This window comes from Mustela nivalis, assembly GCF_964662115.1.
Source record: "Mustela nivalis genome assembly, chromosome: 16".
Lineage (NCBI taxonomy): Eukaryota > Metazoa > Chordata > Mammalia > Carnivora > Mustelidae > Mustela > Mustela nivalis.
In genome coordinates, this window is record NC_139035.1 from 8,044,295 (window position 1) to 8,064,317 (window position 20,023).

At 36.1% G+C, this 20,023-nt stretch overlaps 1 protein-coding gene and 1 long non-coding RNA gene across 38 annotated transcripts in view; one reads left to right on the forward strand and one right to left on the reverse strand.

Moving 5' to 3' along the window:
* CEP170 (centrosomal protein 170) overlaps positions 1-20,023 on the reverse strand; it is a 123,598-nt gene that overhangs the window by 46,687 nt on the left and 56,888 nt on the right. For 34 of the 37 annotated variants that reach the window (XM_082702228.1, XM_082702226.1, XM_082702222.1 and 31 more), the window contains exons 5-8: positions 11,718-11,776; positions 11,460-11,622; positions 10,257-10,391; positions 3,950-4,426 (exon numbers count right to left, since the gene is read on the reverse strand). In XM_082702228.1, the coding sequence (XP_082558354.1) occupies positions 3,950-4,426; positions 10,257-10,391; positions 11,460-11,622; positions 11,718-11,776 (834 nt within the window). The remainder of the gene's footprint in view (positions 1-3,949; positions 4,427-10,256; positions 10,392-11,459; positions 11,623-11,717; positions 11,777-20,023) is intronic. The other 3 variants (XM_082702203.1, XM_082702225.1, XM_082702214.1) reach the window with 1 other exon arrangement.
* LOC309849738 lies at positions 12,856-17,516 on the forward strand. The gene is made up of 2 exons (XR_014303870.1): positions 12,856-15,655; positions 15,879-17,516. It is a non-coding gene; the product is annotated as an uncharacterized lncRNA (long non-coding RNA).

The following is a 20,023-nucleotide window of genomic DNA, read 5'->3' on the forward strand; positions in this document are numbered from 1 at the left end:
TTGGCATACTTACAACTGTGCTCTAAACTCTGATGGCTTCAAAAAGTTAAATAAAGCATGCTAAAGGCCTATCACAGAAAAGCATAGTCTATGAAATCCTATATAAATGTAACCACCTTCTGGGCAAATGGCAGGGTGCTAAATATAACCAGCTAAAATCTGTCTTCTCTATAAAGCATACAGAGTCAAGTTAGAATACATTTGAATTTTGAAACATCAGGTTCCTACAGAAAACAGAGGTTTTCTGTTACCCTTCGTAGTTCCACTAGGGAGTCAATGTGAAACTTTATGGGAATGATTTTTCAATCATTTAGAATTCTCAGTACTTAAATAAGTCCATTAGAAGAAATAATCAAATGATAATTCTATTATTATAGCATACATTTACTGAAAAGTCAAGAATTAAGCTCTGCATGTTTTAGACTGAATCACAAATGAGGGCTTCCATAACGGCTTCTGTAGAAGTGTAAATGAGTTGAGTCAATTAGGTGCAGTGAGCCCTGGCTTCTAGGACTGAGTTTAAGCTTTTCCTGGGTTACAGATCTGAATCTGATACCTGCTGAATAACACGGTATCAAGCAAGACAAAGATCAGAACTGAAGACCTGTTGGCCAGGAGGGGCAGAGGGCACACGTCCAAAGGAAAAAGCTGAGTTTTAATACTCATGGGTTTGTTTCTTATGAAGTTAGAGGTTACCAACTGGGGCCAATGATTTAACACAAGAGGACTGGTTGTCAAAATGTGGGACACAAAAGGTGTGAGAAGACTCAGAAGAGAGAAAGAGCACACACAAAAACAGTAATGTTCGGAAAAAATAACAGCCAGTGGAAACAAAGGGAGAGAATGGAACCAGCATGAAGGGGTTTGGGGAAACACTCCCAGCAGAGTAAAACTGATGCATGTTAGCAACATCAGGGAAGAGCAGAACTGAAAATCTTTCTTCAAAATAGGAACTGTTCAAAATGCAGTACGAAAAGAAACCAAACAAAACAGGTGTCCATTAATGGAATCCCTACCCTCAGGTAATTAAGCTAGGAATCAGGGATAGTGGATGGAATGCAAAACCCAATTAAACCACTAATTCAAAAACCCAATTAAACCACTAATTCAAATATAAAACTCACTAAAAAACATGCTATTTTACAACCTATTTCATTGCTGCACTGGATAAACTGAAAAGGAATCCAGTCTGTAAAAGCCGGAAATGACTAAACTCTAATTATTTCCTGTATAGTAAGACCAAATAACCTATGCTGCATATAGACACAACATGAAAACACCACTTTACAGAATTTGATTCTTGTACCAACATGTAAAATTTGGCACTTAAGCGGTGTCAGATCCTTTCAGCATCTTTTCTTTAAGTTCTAGTTTAAAAACTTGTCTTTATGGGTTAGCCATTATTTTTTCTCAAAAATTATTATTCCTTCTTGTATTTGTCTTAAACCACGTGAGACATCTGATCAGAACTGCAATTTCTCTTTGTTCTCAACAACAAACAAATCACTAGGAAACTCCTCACCAAGTGTCTGTCTTGTCTGTCATTAACCATGCCCAAACACGCTCAAGTCTGTCAGGTATTTTCTAGGGTCGGTTAGCTGCACCAAGTCAGAAGCTGTGCTCAAAGAAGCTGCGACTCTCCTAAAGGGTAAAAGTGTATGGGCTTTGTGAACATTATTTTCTTCACTGTCCCAAAGCGCGTGCACTTTACTCTTGTAGGAGCAAAGTTTTTTGCTTTTATTTTACTTACTTTCAAGTTTCTGAGACTGATTCAAATAACTCCTGAAAGCCTAATTATTGTAAAATTACTATTTGTCATAATTACCTTTATTTAAAATCTATGTATACACTTTCAACATTCTACATTATGGAAAATCTTTATCTAATGATGGCATATCTCCCTTTGGGGAAAAGTCAAATGTCATTTATAAATATGTCTGGAGAAAGAAAATGGAACTTGAACCAAGAATGTATTACATTCATAAAGGCATTTTCTTGGATGGTTTATAAAATGGTCTGAAAGCAAATCCAAAAGAAGGGCTCAGAGCAATGACAATATCCAGGAATATGTCTACCTATAAACCAACTTTGAGGGACCACAGTAATTTGTATAGTTTCTGGTAAAGCTTACAAACATCTCATCATTAATGTGTATGTAGATACAGTGTGAATATGGGCATGAACACCTCTGGAGTCAGGCTTACAATGGGCCTTTGTCAAGAAGAGAATGTCTAAAACTTATGGCTTAAAATAATAGCTAATATAGAAATATTTATAGACGACTAAAAAAAACAATGGCATAAAGGTGCTTTAAAATGGTAGCTTTTTAAAAAATTTATTCATTTTTTATCTTTTATAAACATATATTTTTATCCCTAGGGGTACAGGTCTGTGAATCGCCAGGTTTACACACTTCACAGCACTCATAAAATGGTAGCTTTTTAAAGAATCTTTTAACTAATTTTTTGACATTTATTAAGAGTAGTTTAAGAAAGACCATGTCATTTCTAAATTTTCAAGGTTTATGCTACCTTTTACATTAAACTAGGATATTAGTACCATTTGTAAATTCATGAAAATGGTCAGTTTCCAAATGGGAAATGACTTTTGAGCTTTAGCCGATACAGAGATACATACATGGTTCTCAGTTACACATTTAGTATTATTTGGTAGATGAAAAGGGAACAGTCACATGTGAAAAGTATATATGCCAGGTAACTGCTTATGATTATAATTAGATATACTAATAGGCCCCAACAAAGAATTAGGTAATCCTGAAATGTCTTAGAAGTAAATCAGAACAGGTATTTCCTCATTACTTGACCAAACAAAATCCCAGGGCATAAAGTACTGGTTAGGTCAGGGTTAGTCTGAACAGTGATAGTGAAGTCATTCATAGTATATTCAAATTATTGAGCACTTGCTTCATAATGAAGTCCCCAGGTTAAGTATTAGAAATATAATAACCTCAATGAGCATTTTTTTTAAGCTCATTAACTCCTTGTATAGAAACAGAATGGCCAGATGAGCATGCAGTCATTCCTCTTAAAGATAGCTTATTAAATAAAATTAAGACAGGGTAATTAAAATATACCTAATTACCAAAACAATGGAAAAATCATTCAGATGATACCTTGATACACAGGTATAGATATTTGACTAATTGTGGCCAGGCATTATACTAATGAGCATATACTATTTCACAAATAAACACCCAATTGTGGAGAGGCAGGCAGAGAGAGAGAGGAGGAAGCAGGCTCCCTGCCGAGCAGAGTCCGACGTGGGGCTCGATCTCAGGACCCTGGGACCATGCCCTGAGCTGAAGGCAGAGTTTTTAACCCACTGAGCCACCCAGGTGCCCCAGTGATTTCTTAAGTTTTACTATCAAAAACATTTTTGATTCAATTGATTTGCAGTATCTCTAGACCAAAAGTTTTTGTTTCATGAGTAACTGCTGAGAAAAGCTGGAAGCACACTACCAACAATGTCACTGAATTACTAATGCAAACCTCTGGCCCATTATCAAATGGCTGGTAACTTCTTTCAAAATCTAGACACTGACATTCTACTGGAAGCCTCACAACAGAGAAGAACAGAATTGAATAGAGCTTTTCCTTAAGTCAAGGAAACGATGAGAATTGTCTTCTAGGGATTTCCGCTGGTGAACAGAAATGAATGTTTTATTTCCACAGGAAAAAGAAACATTTTTAAAGGCATAAATTAAATGCACGAAACCAATCTGGTTTTGGCAGGAAAATGAAGACAGACTGTTTTTAATGAGTGAGGTGGACAAGGGTAGTATGGCTTGCTTTGAAAGCAAATACAGAGCTTTGAAAAGCTGACATTTCCTACCATATAATTATTTATCTAGGAGTATTTTGGTTAACTGTGAAGACTGAATTTTCTTTATCACAAAAGAGGAAGTTCTGAAATGATCAATTCACTTTACCTTTCAACCTTTTCAAGTAAACGGGAACATCACTTTTAATACTTTTAGAGTCCTCTTCTGTTCTCTCCCACACCATCTGGGGAGGGTTGTTCTGTGCTAGCCAGTCAGCAACTTTATTTTCTGGAGCCATCATTCCTGTTTGAATCCCCGGCAGGTCTTGAGTTCCAGGAGAAGACTTCTTGGACTTGTGGCGCTGATCAGAAGTGAATTTCGTCACATGGTCTCTAATAGTGACCTTCCCTGGCGTACTGTCATCAAATTCAATGGTAAATGAAGCATGCCCTGCACCTGTTGTATGGGAACTTGGTGTGTCTTTTGTTGGGATTTCATGAATAGTGCTCTCTGTTATTTGTGATGGCTGCTGAAATTCTTTTGTAGGGATTTCAAAGTAACTTGGTTCCCTACAGAAAGGAAAAAGTACTTCTTCATTTGCAGCTGCAGATTGTTCCTCAACTTGCTTGGCATCTATGCTGCACCCTAATAAAAAAAATAAGAGAAAATTCAAAATATTTGGAAGCTTCTAGCACTTAAAGGAGAATAATTATGGCCATTTGTATTGTGCCATGAGAATCAGAAGGCAGATCACAGCCTGGATGAAAACCTGGCAAATATCACAGAGCAGAAATAATTTTGATTATAAGTACAGCATTCAGTAGCAGAAGATGCAAGATAAGTAGCAGCTGTGACAAAGAACAAAGCAGTTAAGAGGCGGACCCTGCATGGCTAGATCCATATTTCTTCCAACTTGGATCTAGGAATCAACAAGATGCAAAAGAAATCAAATATAGATGGAGATGCACATTAGATATATACATCTAGAAACATAGAAAAAATACGAATTTCCTTATCAAATCAGGAGGATGAAGTATCTATGAACACAAAGTAGAGCTCTAAAGAACAGGTGCTTAAATGAAGAAACATGAAGTTAATATACAAGCAATGTTCTCGAAGTAATGAGAACACTTACCATTTCCCACCGTGATATTTAGAGACATTACTTTTAGAATTATAAAAATAACATTACTGATGTGCGATCACTGCAAAAAGATGGATACATGTTATAAAGAAGAAAAGAACGACTAAAGATAAAAACATGCGGTTTGCCTGCAGCATTGCAATCCAAGCAGTAGTGTGAAAGAAATAAGGTAAAAATAGAAATTTTAGTTGCCAGCCAAAAATTCCAGAAGAAAATCCATGTGTATGTCTGTACAGCAGAATATGCACAAGTGCCAAAAATTCTTAGGAGGAAAGCTGAATTATAAATCTCAGATCAAAACAACCAGAGCAGGCAGAAGGGACTCTGGAACATAGTCACTATTGTTCTGCTAGTTCAGAAATGAAGATAAAGGTATAAAAATATACACATTTGTACACAGTATAAGAGAAGGAAATTGGCAAATAAAATATATAAATGAAAATGACTACTGAAATGTCTTCTTATAAGTATGTGTTATTAGTGCAAATGAAAAAATTACTAAATAGATAAACAAATAAATAGAAGATTAAATGACCTCTTTTTCAGGCAGCAAAAGAACCATGTCTATTACTAAGATGGCAAAGAGTTCAAATGAAAATATTTCCCTAAAGCTCACAGAAGCATTCTATTTTTAAATAGATTGATGGGAAAACCATACACAGATAATTTATTAGGAAGAAAGGCAGTACATGGAGACTGGGTTGTTTCCAATCATTCCCTAATTAAGTGAAGTACTATTTGGTCTCTTGAAGTATCTTTTCAAATATTAAATCTTGATGGATTCTTCAGGTGCTATAATTGACTTTTTGGCAGTACTCTCTGAACATAAAACAAACATAAAAAAGTGTTTGCTTTTAGGTTGTAAGAATGGGACAACAACACTGCTAAAATCAAACTTATGGAAGAGGGTATAGGAAACATCAAGCTCCAGTTCTAAAACAAAAATCAAAAATGAAAAAACCCACTACACAGAAGGTAAACAGAGCAAAGAAAACAATTTTCAGTGTAAAAATCATTCTTTTCAAAATACAGGTTTTCTTATAGCTGAAAATGTGAAATGTGTATCAGAAAATACTCTGTCATTAAAGCAAGAATTTTCATACTAATTGGAAGAAGAGCTTATACAACAAGACCACATAACCTAAAGTACTGTTCTAAAATTTATGTAAGAGTTAATTTATCTTAACAGTAAAATGTCCACATGCACCCTGTTTACTCTGAAAACCTGCCATTTAAAATTTCCATGAGTAAATTGTTCCCCATATATTAGTAACTCATTAATAATTGTTATTTTTAATTTTTCTACATAGACTTATTTATTATTACAATGTACAGGACTTGATCAATTCCTTATAGTACAATTGGCTTATAAACCTATAAATCTACATCTGTGTGTGTACCTGTCAGTTACATCCATACACTCACTGAGTGATTTATTCTGCTTTGCTCATCCTTCTGCTAACAGAATAATGCTGTCTGGGGACAAGGGATGGTTCTTTCTACCACCACGTGGCCATCCAAATAAAATCATGTGGCTTAACTACATCTACTACAAAGCAAAAACCACAAAAATCTGCTCCAAGGATATAGCATTTATCATCTACTTGTCATTCATAATTTAAAGGAATACTCTCCTAATTTTCCTTCCTTGTAAAGGAAAAATTCACAGTTAATCCTGATATACTTTCAACATTTTTTCACATTGTAACACATAAAAACAACAGAGATCAACAACTGCACATCACTGTTTCTAAGTATCATCCATTCGTCCTACTTCAAAGTCGCCTTTACTCCAAGGACTAGAAACCCGAGACTTACACAATTTCCCTAGAAATCAATTACTTAACAATGTCAGGTAGCACCATAGAGGGGAAAGGCAGCATGTCAAGACCTGATGACTATAGCTAGGCAGGAAATTAGCGAAGAGATCTGCAGTCAGATAAATCCTGTCTCCATCAGTCTTTCTCATTTTCCTCATCAGAAATAATGGTATCTATCCACGAGACTACTGTGATGATCCAGTGAGGTTAAGTATTAAGTGAGATAATCTAAGTTACCCAGAACAAAGCCCAGCACACAAGTCTCTCTCTCTTTTCCCCAATTCTCCAGCATAGAAGAGATTCAGGGAAATGAAAACTAAACCAAAAATCTAACTCTAAAAAACCTAAGACAAATTCCACAATGAATATTCCCATATTCATGATCTTTCTAACTGGGAAGTCACTCACCAAGAGCCTTTTTACTATCTGCTTAGCTAGATGTAGCAAACCTGAAGCAGGGATTAAGGTAAGACACACTGCACTGAGAAGAATCAGACAAAAACACAAGAGCTCAGAAGCATGGCGGTCCAGAACCATCTGGTCCATAGGGCCTGCGGTCCTACATCCTTCAGTGTCCCCCAAGGACATCGCTGTGATGTATCACAGTTCAGTAACTGATACTCAGCATGACGACTTAGTCAACAACCAGAAACTTAAATTATAGTCCACCTTCTCCACTTAAGAAGGCAGTGATATGGGTAATTCATTCAATAGAAATTGAAGAAAATGGTTAAACACTTAAAATAAATTGTCAGTTGTAAATATAAAGTTCAGTCACCTGAAGGAATTCATTTCTCTGAAGATGATAAAAACAGATCATGTGTGGGCCTACTTTACTTTAGAAGAGTAGGTCCTCTAGAAAAACCACGGCGGGGGAGGGGGCTTCTAAATTAATATAGAAAAATAAAATAGTTGTCAGAACACTGACAGAACAGATTCTGGAAATTTGTGAATTTAATATCGATTTATCTTCAAACTCTGTTTATACTAAATTAATATATGAAACATCCTAATATTTTGTTATAATCTCAACTGCTAGATATTTAAAACTACTTAACAATTGATTATTCTAGAATTAATTATGTCTATCTAAATCAGAAATGCAACTGGTGATAATATCCTCAAGTTTAGGGCATTTTATGATTATGCAGCCTTTTGGGGAAACTTCTAATACACATAGTCCAAAAAAACTGTTTCCTTCATTCCTCTGTACTAAATTAAGTGAAATATTTAACTAAATCAAGATGATAAAGGCTATCATGAAAGTCCATTCGCTCAACTGAGAACATATATCCAACCTCACATATTCAAGTGCCTTAAATAACAAAGACCAGGAAATACCTTTTGCTAAAAAGGAGTCACAACTGGAAAGTTTCCAAATTTAGTATGATTAGATTAAAATCAATGTAAAAGAGCCAGAAATCTATTCCTCATAGTTGCAACAAGTAAAGGCCTTTATATATAACTTAAATAAATGTTCACACCCTGCCAGTAGGTCAAAGGGCACACTGATAGCTCAAGTGAGGACAAATTCTCCTTCTTTTAGGACTAAAAATATTCATACAGTTTCAGGAGAATTTGGTTGTCCAGCATACATATTTGGTTCTAGGGTTTTTTAGGCTCTGTGCTTAAGTCTGTAGAAGATTCTGGATTCATGTGGACCCACTGAGAGGGGCATAAGAAATCAGCACGTGGCACATACTTTATTACCCTTTCTGAAATGTTCATCTCTCACAATAATTACTAAGACTTTACATTCTAAAAATTGGTAACCAAGAAGCAAATCACCTTTTGTGTTTACAAAAGAGCACACTTAGAGCATAAACTGGTAACTTTTATGTCGTAATTTGAAACATTCAATAGAAACAATTTTGAAATGATCAAATTACATTAGATTTAGTGTGTACCTTCAAACTGATTCTGCAATCTCAATATCATAAGTTATTCCACGTCAGAAAATTGTTCCCTTCATCCTGTATTTTAAGAGACTACAAATAATAAATGTGAAACACACTAAAATGAGAAAGCCGATGAAACCCTCACCCAGCTCTTAATTGGTGGCATCTGGCTGGGTTCTTTATTGCATTTAACACAAGACATAAATCACTTAGTTCCTTCTTACTCAAGAATAATCCCAAGATTATGAGACAGCTTTTGTCATGTGGCAAAAATGACACTGAGTAAGACAGGCCACACAAGCTGATAATCATTTAAGAATTCATTTTCATTCACATAGACGATGATGAGGACAGATGCCCCTTAGCTCTAGACACCATGGACAGAGCTGAGAAGGGGAGAAACGGGCTCCTGAAGACATTGCAGAGAGGCAGGAACCAGCCCTGAAGAAACAGTCGTATAAGCCAGTAAATTTCCTTTCTGCTTAGTCTCAGGTCGCATTTGTGTTGTCTGCATCTGACCCGTATGCTAAATGATACAAAGCATCAATACTCAGTATTTCTAAGCTTGCACATGAAGAAAACTGTGCTGGTGGACAGAAATGAGGAAGCGACAATGGGAATTTATTTGCGAAGTTGACAACTTCAGTTTGGGGCACTTGTAAAATCGAGTCCATAAAACCAGCTTTCTTATTAGACTTGTATCCTGGCAATATCAGCATATTTAAAGTACAGTGTTCTTACTCTCCAGCTAAGAAGAATGTCTTATCTTGTACAGCTAGGGTCAAAAGTAGAAAACTGAGAAGGGTTCTGATGGCATCTATCTTTGACTCAGAGTCATACTTGGTTTTCCGTACTGCTGGGTTTCCTGGTACCAGCATTTAATTCCTCCGGTCCTGGATCCTTATCTGCCATTATCGTGGAAACTGGCCATTTGACCCTCTGGTGTCCATGTCTTTGCCAAGTCCTTATGTGACAACTGATACCTCTGTTTGTTTCCTGGAAATCTTGATTTTCTGGCTTATGGGACACTTAGCTCATTACTAAATCCCTCTAGCAACAAAAGAATGTGTTCCTGGACTATGACTGTGACCCAGAACTATCTTTTCTTTCTGGCTGCTGAACTCGGCTAATTCTGTTGTTACCATATCCCAACAAATAAAGCACACGGAGGTTTTAAAGAAGCTTTAATTTCATACATCACATTTCTGAACATTAAAAAAAACTGTTCATTTAAAAATATGATTATATACCTACAAATCTAATGAAGCACACAAAATTAGTTTGTGCCTACTATTTTGGTCTAATTGAAACATTTTAATAATTATTCCAAATTATTTTAAATGCCCAATTACATTATTAATCTATTTTTCAAGTTTTAATCTCATATGTTAAAATAGTATTTTAAATAAAAATGATACTGGAATTAAGACTTTATGTGAGAATCATATGTAATAAACTTACAATGACAAGGTCACTTAAGACAATCACAACACTTTTTATTAAAGATTAGTAGATATATATATATCTTTTTTCAGGGTTGTCAGATTTCTGCTTAGATTATAAATTCTTCCCAAAATATCCACTGAAATGTCATACTCTGAGCTTTTCCTTACCTGCTGTTCCAGCTTCCTGAGTTTTTTCTTCAGGTTTGCCATTTGACTTGAGAGCCCTTTTCTCCTCCACTTCATCATCCCCCCACCAGGATGGCTGCCCATATAAGGGAGTACCACGAGGCATGGCAGAAATATCTGGAAAGGGGCGAAAAAAATCTGCCTAAAGCATATGAAACAGAAAAAAAAAAAAGACTTTTGCAGACTGCTAGAATTGCCTGATTAATTTATTAAATGAAAAGAAAGTACAGTCTAGGTAACTGAAAAGTACTCTAAGTTGAAAAACCTGTTATTTGTTTAAGACCCTATTCAATGCTGGACATCACTAAATAAACGAAATTTTGCACTGGTGAATATCTAAGTACGCAAACTGCGTTAGCCTAATAGCTTTTTTGTGAAGGTAGAATCAGTTTTTTGGTATATAGAAATGGCTCATCAAGTAAGTCTAAATAAAAAAAAACAAAACTAAATTTTGGTATGAGTGACCATTAAAAATATTTTTAAAGCCTAAGGGCACTGCAGAGTAACTAAATTTAAACTAGCTGTTAATATGACTAGCAGGTTTATATCTGAGCAAATTTGGTAATGCCTATTAGTTTAAAAAATTGTTTTTGTATAAATGGGATTATTTATCTAGAGCAATTCCTGGAACATGATAAATATAATGATGATGATGATGTAACCTCACTGGGTATTTCCTGTTAATTCATTTCAGTTATTATAGTTCAGAAAAAGCATAAAACATGAAATAATAAAAATAGTGTAAATGACCATATTTACCTCCTTCAAATATTTAAACATATTTAACACAACTACCTATAACGGCCACATATAATTACGTGTTATATAACACTTTCTAATGAGGACACTGGCTGCATTAAATCCCTCTCTAAAGTTGCATTATTTTTTTTAAAAAGATTATTTATTTATTTTTTGACAGAGATCACAAGTAGGCAGAGAGGCAGGCAGAGAGAGAGGAGGAAGCAGGCTCCCCGCTGAGCAGAGAGCCTGATGTGGGGCTCGATCCCAGGACCCTGGGATGATGACCCGAGCTGAAGGCAGAGGCCCCAACCCACTGAGCCACCCAGGCACTCTAAAGTTGTCATTATTATAAACTGATATGGACATGGCCAAGTTCTGCAGAACAAAGCACGTGCTTTCTTCACATTCAAGCAGAAACATGGTGTTTTCCAGATGCTCACTCACCCAGAGCCTTCTCCTCAGGTCGCAGTGCTTCTGCGGCTTTGTGCGGCACGTCTGTCGAAGTATCTGCCAGCTTTGCATCGAGGCTTTTGGCACATGCAGATTTGGATAATTCTGATTCGTTAGATTTTTGGGACAACTGAAGCTGAATGGTAAACTTCTCGTGCTACAGAACATTTAAAAATGAAAATGAAACATCTAGGAGTAAAATCAACCCTAGTGAATGACAGGTTTACAAAAGAAATGAGGAATCATTTTTACCTTTAGTGCTTCTTCAGGGACCCTCATTTCTCCTCGTACTACAGTGAAGAGATTTGTATGTAAACAGAGCTAAGGAAGAATATCATTTCAAAATTCTGATACTCAAGCTTTAAATGATCAAAGATAATTTTGAAATTGCCCTACTTTCAACAGGTAATTATAATGGAAGCATTATATTCCCCTTAAGAGTTAAATGTTATAATACGCCCACAACCATAAAGACTTTAATTTTTAAATACTTAGAGAAAAATATAAAATCTAGCAAGTAATTCCCAACTTAATCAGTAATGGCCTTCAAGAAGCAAATAGCTAGGTGATGTGACCACAAAAGACATTTTCAGTTCTCACAAACAAACAGTATGACTGCAAAGAAAAAGCACCTGGGTCAAATTATATTGAGTTAATCACAGTGATGTGAAAGGAAGTATCTCATCAGTGATTACCCAACAGTAAATCCTAAAAGAACTGGATTACTCAGACTTTATAAGCACTGATAAAAATGAAGTTTATTTTGAAAGTGCAGAAGAAATGCTATAAATATGGTCCTTACAGCAGCCACAATCGCCCCTTTCCTCAGGCGTTTCAGTCAAGGTCATATTACATTACCAAACAACTGATTCTATACAGATTAGACCCAAGTGCTAGATAAAACGAATGCTTTCATCATTATGCCAAAAAGAACAATGCCTCTGTATATTAAAGAATATCTTTCACTACACAGCAGAGGTCACATTTCCCACCATTACTTAACCCTGTACTGAAAGGACTTTTATAACCATGTACTAATAAATCCTATTATCCTTTACCAATTCACAGCATCCTAGGACTTCAAGGGTAAAAAGCTATAATTATCACAAGTGCTTGGGGTAAAAATAGTTCCCATGCCTAAGGAGCAGCAAACTTGCAAACAAGTATTTAATTTACATTTCTATTCATTAAAACAATAAAAACTCGGAATTTTTGTGGAGTTGTAAAGAGCTGTGGGGAATACCCTGTTTAATTCCACAAACTGGTCATCTTATTCTATATATAGGGACTTGAGGACTGGAGGGGTAAAACCCAAGACCAAAATCTAGTCAGCTGAATCCCAGTCCAGGGTTCCCATAGCTGTGAAATATGTGAAATACTAGAATTTTCCTTTTTGGTTTTGTACACATGCTGGTACCGTACTTCCTGATATAGGTGAAAATACATACTTTGTAATAATTTCATATTTCATGAAAAGTAAGTCTAGTAATTTTGTTTTACCCCCAGGAAACTCATTAATAGTTGAAGATTTACAGCATTCCTACATTTCCAAAGGAAAACAGTGTCTCAAAAAAACTGAAAGCCATTTCCACTTTTCCAGTGGAAACACACACGACCATAGCCTGCTGTGAGGGCTTTCTGGGGGCTTCAAATTTACTCTGGGGAGGGCTCCAGGCTATACCCCAAGGCTAGTCTGGGGTACTGTCTTTAGACTCAAGACTCCTTTAAGATCAGGGACAACTGGAGAGAGGCCACACTTCTTGGGGTCAGATACTTTACCTTCCAAAATGGTTTGAGTGGAACCAAACAGCTCAAGGATTCTCTTGTTTGGGTCATGAATCTGCCTGAGAACACTGGTATCACTATGAGATTTTGAGCCTGCCTTAGTCCTCACATTTGCCTCCAAAGTTATCATCCTCCTAATGGTACAGATGCAGGTTAACTATTCTTAAGTTGCTAATTTAAAAAAAATGACAAACTAAGATACAATTACTCATGTTATAAGTTAAAAATATACAATACAGTATTAACTAGTAACGTGGATTACATCTGAATTAAAAAGTTACAGGAAGTTTAAATTCTTGCTGATTAAACATCGTATTTATGGGGTGCCTGGGTGGCTCAGTCAGCTGCATCTGACTCTTGATTTAAGCTCATGTCATGCTCTCAGGGACATGGGGTCGAGCCCTACATCGGGCTCTAAACTGATCATGGAGCCGGCTTAGGATTCTCTTTGTCTCCCTTTGCCCCTCCCCCTGCTTACATAGCCTCTCTCTTGAAATAAATAAATCTTCTTTCTTTTTTCTTTAGATTTTATTATTTATTTACTTTACAGAGAGAAAGAGAGAGAGAGAGAGAGATTGCAAGAAGGCAAAGAGGCAGGCAGAGAGAGAGGGGGAAGCAGGCTCCCTGACAAGCAGAGAGCCGGATGCGGGGCTCCATCCCAGGAACCTGGGATCATGACCTGAGCCAAAGGCAGCGGCTTAACCCACTGAGCCACCCAGGTGCCCCAAAATACATAAAATTAAAAAAAAATTCTTTTGTATGTAATTTTCCTATTTCTTTACATAAGGCTGTGTTATGGCTATTCTAAGTCATCCCTATGTTCAATTTATTCAAGAAATGTTTATCTAAAAGTGGGGTCAAAGAAACTCATCTGCATACAAGTAATGCTAAGATCCTCTCTTTTATCCGAATGATAATTAAAGCTAACTAAAAGGAGAGCAAAATTTTAAACAGTTTTAGTTACTCCTAGGGCCTTAAAAACACCAAGTATCAGATATCATTGTAAACACATCTTTCAAAAATCATTTTAAAAATAAAGTCACTAAGTTGTTTCATTGGGGAGATACCAAGCACTTACAGAAGAAATCCAATATTACACAGGAGCTTTGCAGCTTTGGACAAGATTTCCAGTGTTTTAAGGTTTCAAAAAGTGCTATAGTCTTGAATAACTGAATGGGCATTAATAAAATGTTCTCTAAAAACTGTATACTAAAAAGAATGTGATTCTCATAATGCTGAAGACACTGGATGTCACAATATATGAGAATACCTGAATAAAATTATTTTATATAGTGGAAGAATGGAAAAAAGCATTCATTTTCTAAAATTTGCATATCTTATATGTGTGATTTAAAAATACACATATAAGAATACCCTTAAAAAGTCTCCTTAAGTTAAAAACTTTTCTTTTGGGATCTTCTCCTTAGAAATATGGAAAATTTATTTGACTATATTCAATATTGAAATACACAATTATGCTAAAATAGATTGCACACTGTATTGACAAGGCAGGTCCTAGGAGATGCCAAAGTTTTACAAAAAAAGTTGATGACAGAAAACCTTCCAAGGGGAAGATTTTATTTCTTCAGCAATTTTCTACTAGCTTACGTTTGTCTACACCTTTAGAACAGGGTATCATCTTATTTTGGTATATGAATACCTTGGCTAACTTTTAAAAAAAACCTGTTTTATAAGAACATAATTTTTAAACAACTCCTTTTAACTTTTCTTCTATGACATGACTTCTTATTTAATCACTCATCTCAATTTCTTAAATTTACTTCTTTCAAGCTTTGAGAAGTGTTCCCCATTTTTGAAATCTGGAAATCTTGTTCATATTGTTGTGAATATCAATCATATTAATCAGGAAGAATCTTAACTCCTCTAAATGAAGAATCCTTGATTTTTAGTTATGTTTATCCCCCTCTTAATCATTTTTAGCAGCCACGATCCAGATTCAAGCATACAATGCTAAATGTAATGTTCCAAGTACAGATAAATCATAATCTTGAAAGTTATGACAATGATTTTTACCTTGCTTCTAATATGATTAATCCAATAATTTTATGGGCCATTGTTACAGGAATTGACAACTTCTTTGGGAAAAAGAACCTCATTTAAAGAATTAAGGCAGTAGATTCTTACACTGACTCATATGACTGGGATGGTAAGAATTTTGAGATTTATGTATTTAAGTAATGTTTAAATCATTTTCCACTGAACATGAAAACCATATCATATTCTGATTTTCCTCCTAATTCACCAGTGATTCTATCTCAATCTTTTTAAACTGGTTCCTTATCTCTCCTGCCTCTTCGTATTAGAATGTACCAGGTTTCAGTCCCTGGACTTCTGTCTTACCAAGCTGATTCACTCCCATGAGTGATATCCCTTAGTCTTAAGATGTTAAATATTGGGACGCCTGGGTGGCTCAGTGGGTTGAGCCGCTGCCTTCGGCTCGGGTCATGATCTCAGGGTCCTGGGATCGAGTCCCGCATCGGGCTCTCTGCTCAGCGGGGAGCCTGCTTCCCTCTCTCTCTCTCTCTGCCTGCCTCTCCATCTACTTGTGACTTCTCTCTGTCAAATAAATAAATAAAATCTTTAAAAAAAAAAATAAAAAAATAAAAGATGTTAAATATTATTTAGACAATGGAAATTCCCAAACTGTTGTCTCTAGCCTACACCTCCTCCCCTGGATTCAATTTGTATATCCAGAATGGCCAAAATCAACTTCTCAGACTCCTGCTTCTGGCCAGGATGGAAAAAAGGAACCAGAGTTACTCTCCCATCTGAAGCAACCAAAAAATGGACAAAATATATAAAACAATGGTTTTCAAGACAATCAACATCAGGGAACAAAAGACCGTGATTCCTGAGCGAAGAGAAACCAAACGAGGTGGGTTTAATTACTGTCTCCAAATGACCACCTTAATAGAGCTTCCAGGTCACAGCGCAGAGAGGGGTAATCTGGATGGATAGAGCCTGGCAGGCTCTCTGAGCTGTAAAGAAAAGAGGGTTGAGTCTGGGGAGACCAAAGTGATTAGAGTTCACGGGAATGAGTACTCAAGAGCAGAGAGCTGCACAGAAGAGAGAATTCCACATGTTTTGAGGATATCTCTCAAGCATTCAGCTGAGTACTGATCAGTAACACACACGTGGGAGAAAACTACTACCTGGTCTGGGGCAAAAACCATCTAAAAGTACTACACATCACAGTGCCCAGTACACACAGATGGCAAGGAGTGGTGTCTGTTCCTAAAACCCAGACAGGAAAACCTCATGAATCATGCGTCACTGAATAAAGGAGAGGACACAAATATCTCCTGTAAAGTGCCAGAGAGTAAATATTTTAGACTTTGGGACCATGTGATCTCTTTTACAACTACTCAACTCTGCTGTGGTAGTCCAAAAGCAGCCACAGAAATATGTAAATGAGTGGGCATGGCTGAGTTCCAATAAAGCTTGTTTACAAACATGGGCTGAAGGCCAGACTTGCCACTGGGTTTGCTGACCTCTGTAGTATACAGAAAGGTCTTGCCTCCGTAATGGGGAATAGTAGTCTCAGACTAAGCTTAGAAGCCTAACAAATCTTAAAAACAAGACCCAAAGTAATAAAACTGTTTCCAAGTAACCCATGTCCCTGAACAAAGCTCAAAAATATGTATATGAATATAAAAATATGCCTACAATACTCCACAAACTCACAATGCCTGTCATACAATCAAAAATTACTCTACATGCAAATTAAATCAATTAAAACTGATGCAGAACTGGCCCAGATGTCAACAAAGGTATCAAAAGTTACAACCATATTCTATATGTTCAAAAAGCTAAGTAGTAGTTTGGGAGATATCAAATGCAAAATCCAAACAAAACTTCAAGAGATGAAATCTATGCTGCATGGATTAATGGCAGATTAGACACTGCAAAAAACCCAGTAAGTTTAAAGACATAGCAATAATAACAATCCAAACTGGAACACAGAACCAATTTTTAAAAAATAATACATAAACAAAGTACCAGTAAGCTGAAAGACAATGTCAAGTAACCTAACAACATCTAACTGAAGGAGCAAAATAATATCTGGAAAAATAACAGCAGAGGCATTTTCTAAACTTGATTAAAACTATAAACCCACAGATCCAAGAACATTAACAAACTCCAAGCAGGGGAAACATGAAAAATATTACACCAAGGCAGATCATTCGAACTGCTCAAAACCAGGGACAGAGGGAAATAATACAAGTGAGAATACAGTAGAGAAACAGCTTTAACGCACTGAAAAAAAAGACATGCCACCTACAATTCAATACCCAGCAATAATAACTTTCAATAATTCAGGTGAAATACTTTTCCAGACCATGAAAATGGAAAGATTTCATCATCAACAAAATCATACTACAAGAAATGTTGAAGCCCTGAACAGAAAGAAAATGACACCAGATGAAAACATGGACCTGTAAAGAGGAAGGAAGAGCATGAGAAATGATACCTACATTGATTTAAGATATGGGTACAATGCGTATAAAGACAGAAGATATTTTTCTTATCTAAATCTCTAAAAGATAATTGACCTTTTACTCACAATGATGTAGTAAGCAGTCTGTAACATCTAAACATAAAAGGTTGACAATCATAACAAAGATCAGGACAGAAGAAATGGGAATTATACTACTATAAGGTTCTTATACTATATGTGAATTAGTATAACATCACTTGAAGATACAACTTAAAATTAAGGGTGTAATTATAAGTCTTGAAGCAACCACTAAAATAAAAAAAAAGAAATTATGGGAAAAAGAAGACTGATGGCACAAATATCAAGATGACAGATTTAAATCTAACTATATCAGGTGGCTCAGTCGGTTAAGTGTCCAACTGTTAGTTTTGGCTCAGGTCATGATCTCGGTCCTGAGACCAAGCCCTGCACCAGGCTCCCTGCTCAGTGGGGAGTCTGCTTGAGATTCTCTCTTCTTCCTCTTCCCTCCTGCTCTGCTTCTCTCCCCCACCCCACTCACACTAAGATAAATCAAATCTTAAAAAATTAAAGTAAAATAATAAACCTAATTGCATCAATAATCACACTGAACGTGAAAGATCTAAATTCCCAAATGAAGGCAGAAATTACCGGATTGAATAAAGAAAGTAAGGGCAACTATATGATGCCTACTTCGAATGTAAAGACACGAACAGCTTAAAAGTAAAAGATGTTCCATGCTAACACTCATCTAAGTAAGTAAATAAAGCTGGAAAAACTATATCAATGTCAAAACAAACCACATTTTGGAGCAAAGAACATCATCTTGAATAAAGCAATTCATTTTGTAATAATAAATTATGTCAATTCATCAAGAAGATATTTTAGCCCTAAATATTTATATACCTAACAACCAGGTTTAAAATTAGAAGAAGCAAAAACTTCTGCAAGGAGAAACAGACAAATCCACAATTATATTCTGAGGTTTCAACACCTCTGTCTCAATAACTGATAGAACAAATGGACAATCTGTCGGAAAATACTGAAGATGAAAACCAAGTTGGTATAACCGACATCAATAGAACACTCCATCATCCCAAAACAGAACACACATTCTTTGCAAGAATACATGGAACACTTATCAAGATAGATAGATCAGGTATATTCTGAGCCATGGGACAAGTCTCAATAAATTTGAAAGGATCTGAAACATATAAAATATGTCCTCTGAGCTCTGTAGAACTAAATGAGGAGTCAATTACAGAGAGTCTCTGGAAAACATCCAAATTATTCTAACAAACTTACAGATAACCTGAATTCAAAAACCAAGAGAAATTATTAAGTATTTTGAACGTTAAAGCAGTACTTAGGAGAAAATTTATAGAACTAAAAGACTATATAAAAACAGAAGGTCCCAAACGAATAACCTCAGCTTATATCTGGAAAAAAGAAATTAGTAAGAGAACAGAAATCAAAGAGAAAACAATAATAGATGAAATTCAGTTCTTTCTATTGTTGTGACATTTTAATAAATGGGATCGTTTTCCACTCCAAGGTATAGCAGTTTGTGGACTGGCTATCTATTAAGCTTAATTTTAATATGAATAAAGCACAATAATTAATTTTAGTCTGGTACAGCCAAATGTAAAACAAGTAAATATAACATAAAATTTGTTTTAAGACTTTCACCCCATGTAATAAAATACCTGCCACTGTAACAGTCCAATGTTCACTTATGTATGTTTAGTGCTCAAAAATAATAAGCAACATGAGATGCTATTTTAAAATACTAAAACTAACTGAGCCTACCCTAAGGATTTGGAATAGCAGCTCTGATTCAACACTGATTTTAAACCCTTAAACAGGGGGGCTCCTGGGTGGCTCAGTTGTTAAGTGTCTGCGTTTGGCTCAGGTTATGATCCCAGGGTCCTGGAATTGAGCCCTGCACTGGGCTCCCTGCTTTGCCAGGGAGCCTGCTTCTCCCTTGCCCACTCCCCTGCCTGTGTTCCCTCTCTCGCTGTGTCTCTCTGTATCAAATCAATGCTAAAATTTTTAATTAAAAAAAAACAAAAACCCTAAAACAGTCTTTTGGAACAAAACATTTGTCCCAGCAATTTCAGAAAGACATATTATGAACTAATATTAAAAAAGGGAATATTACTTCACTATTAAGAAATCACTATACAGGGGCATCTGGGTGGCTCAGTGGGTTAAGCCTCTGCCTTCAACTCAGGTCATGGTCTCAGGGTCCTGGGATCGAGCACCGCATCGGGCTCTCTGCTCAGTGGGGAGCCTG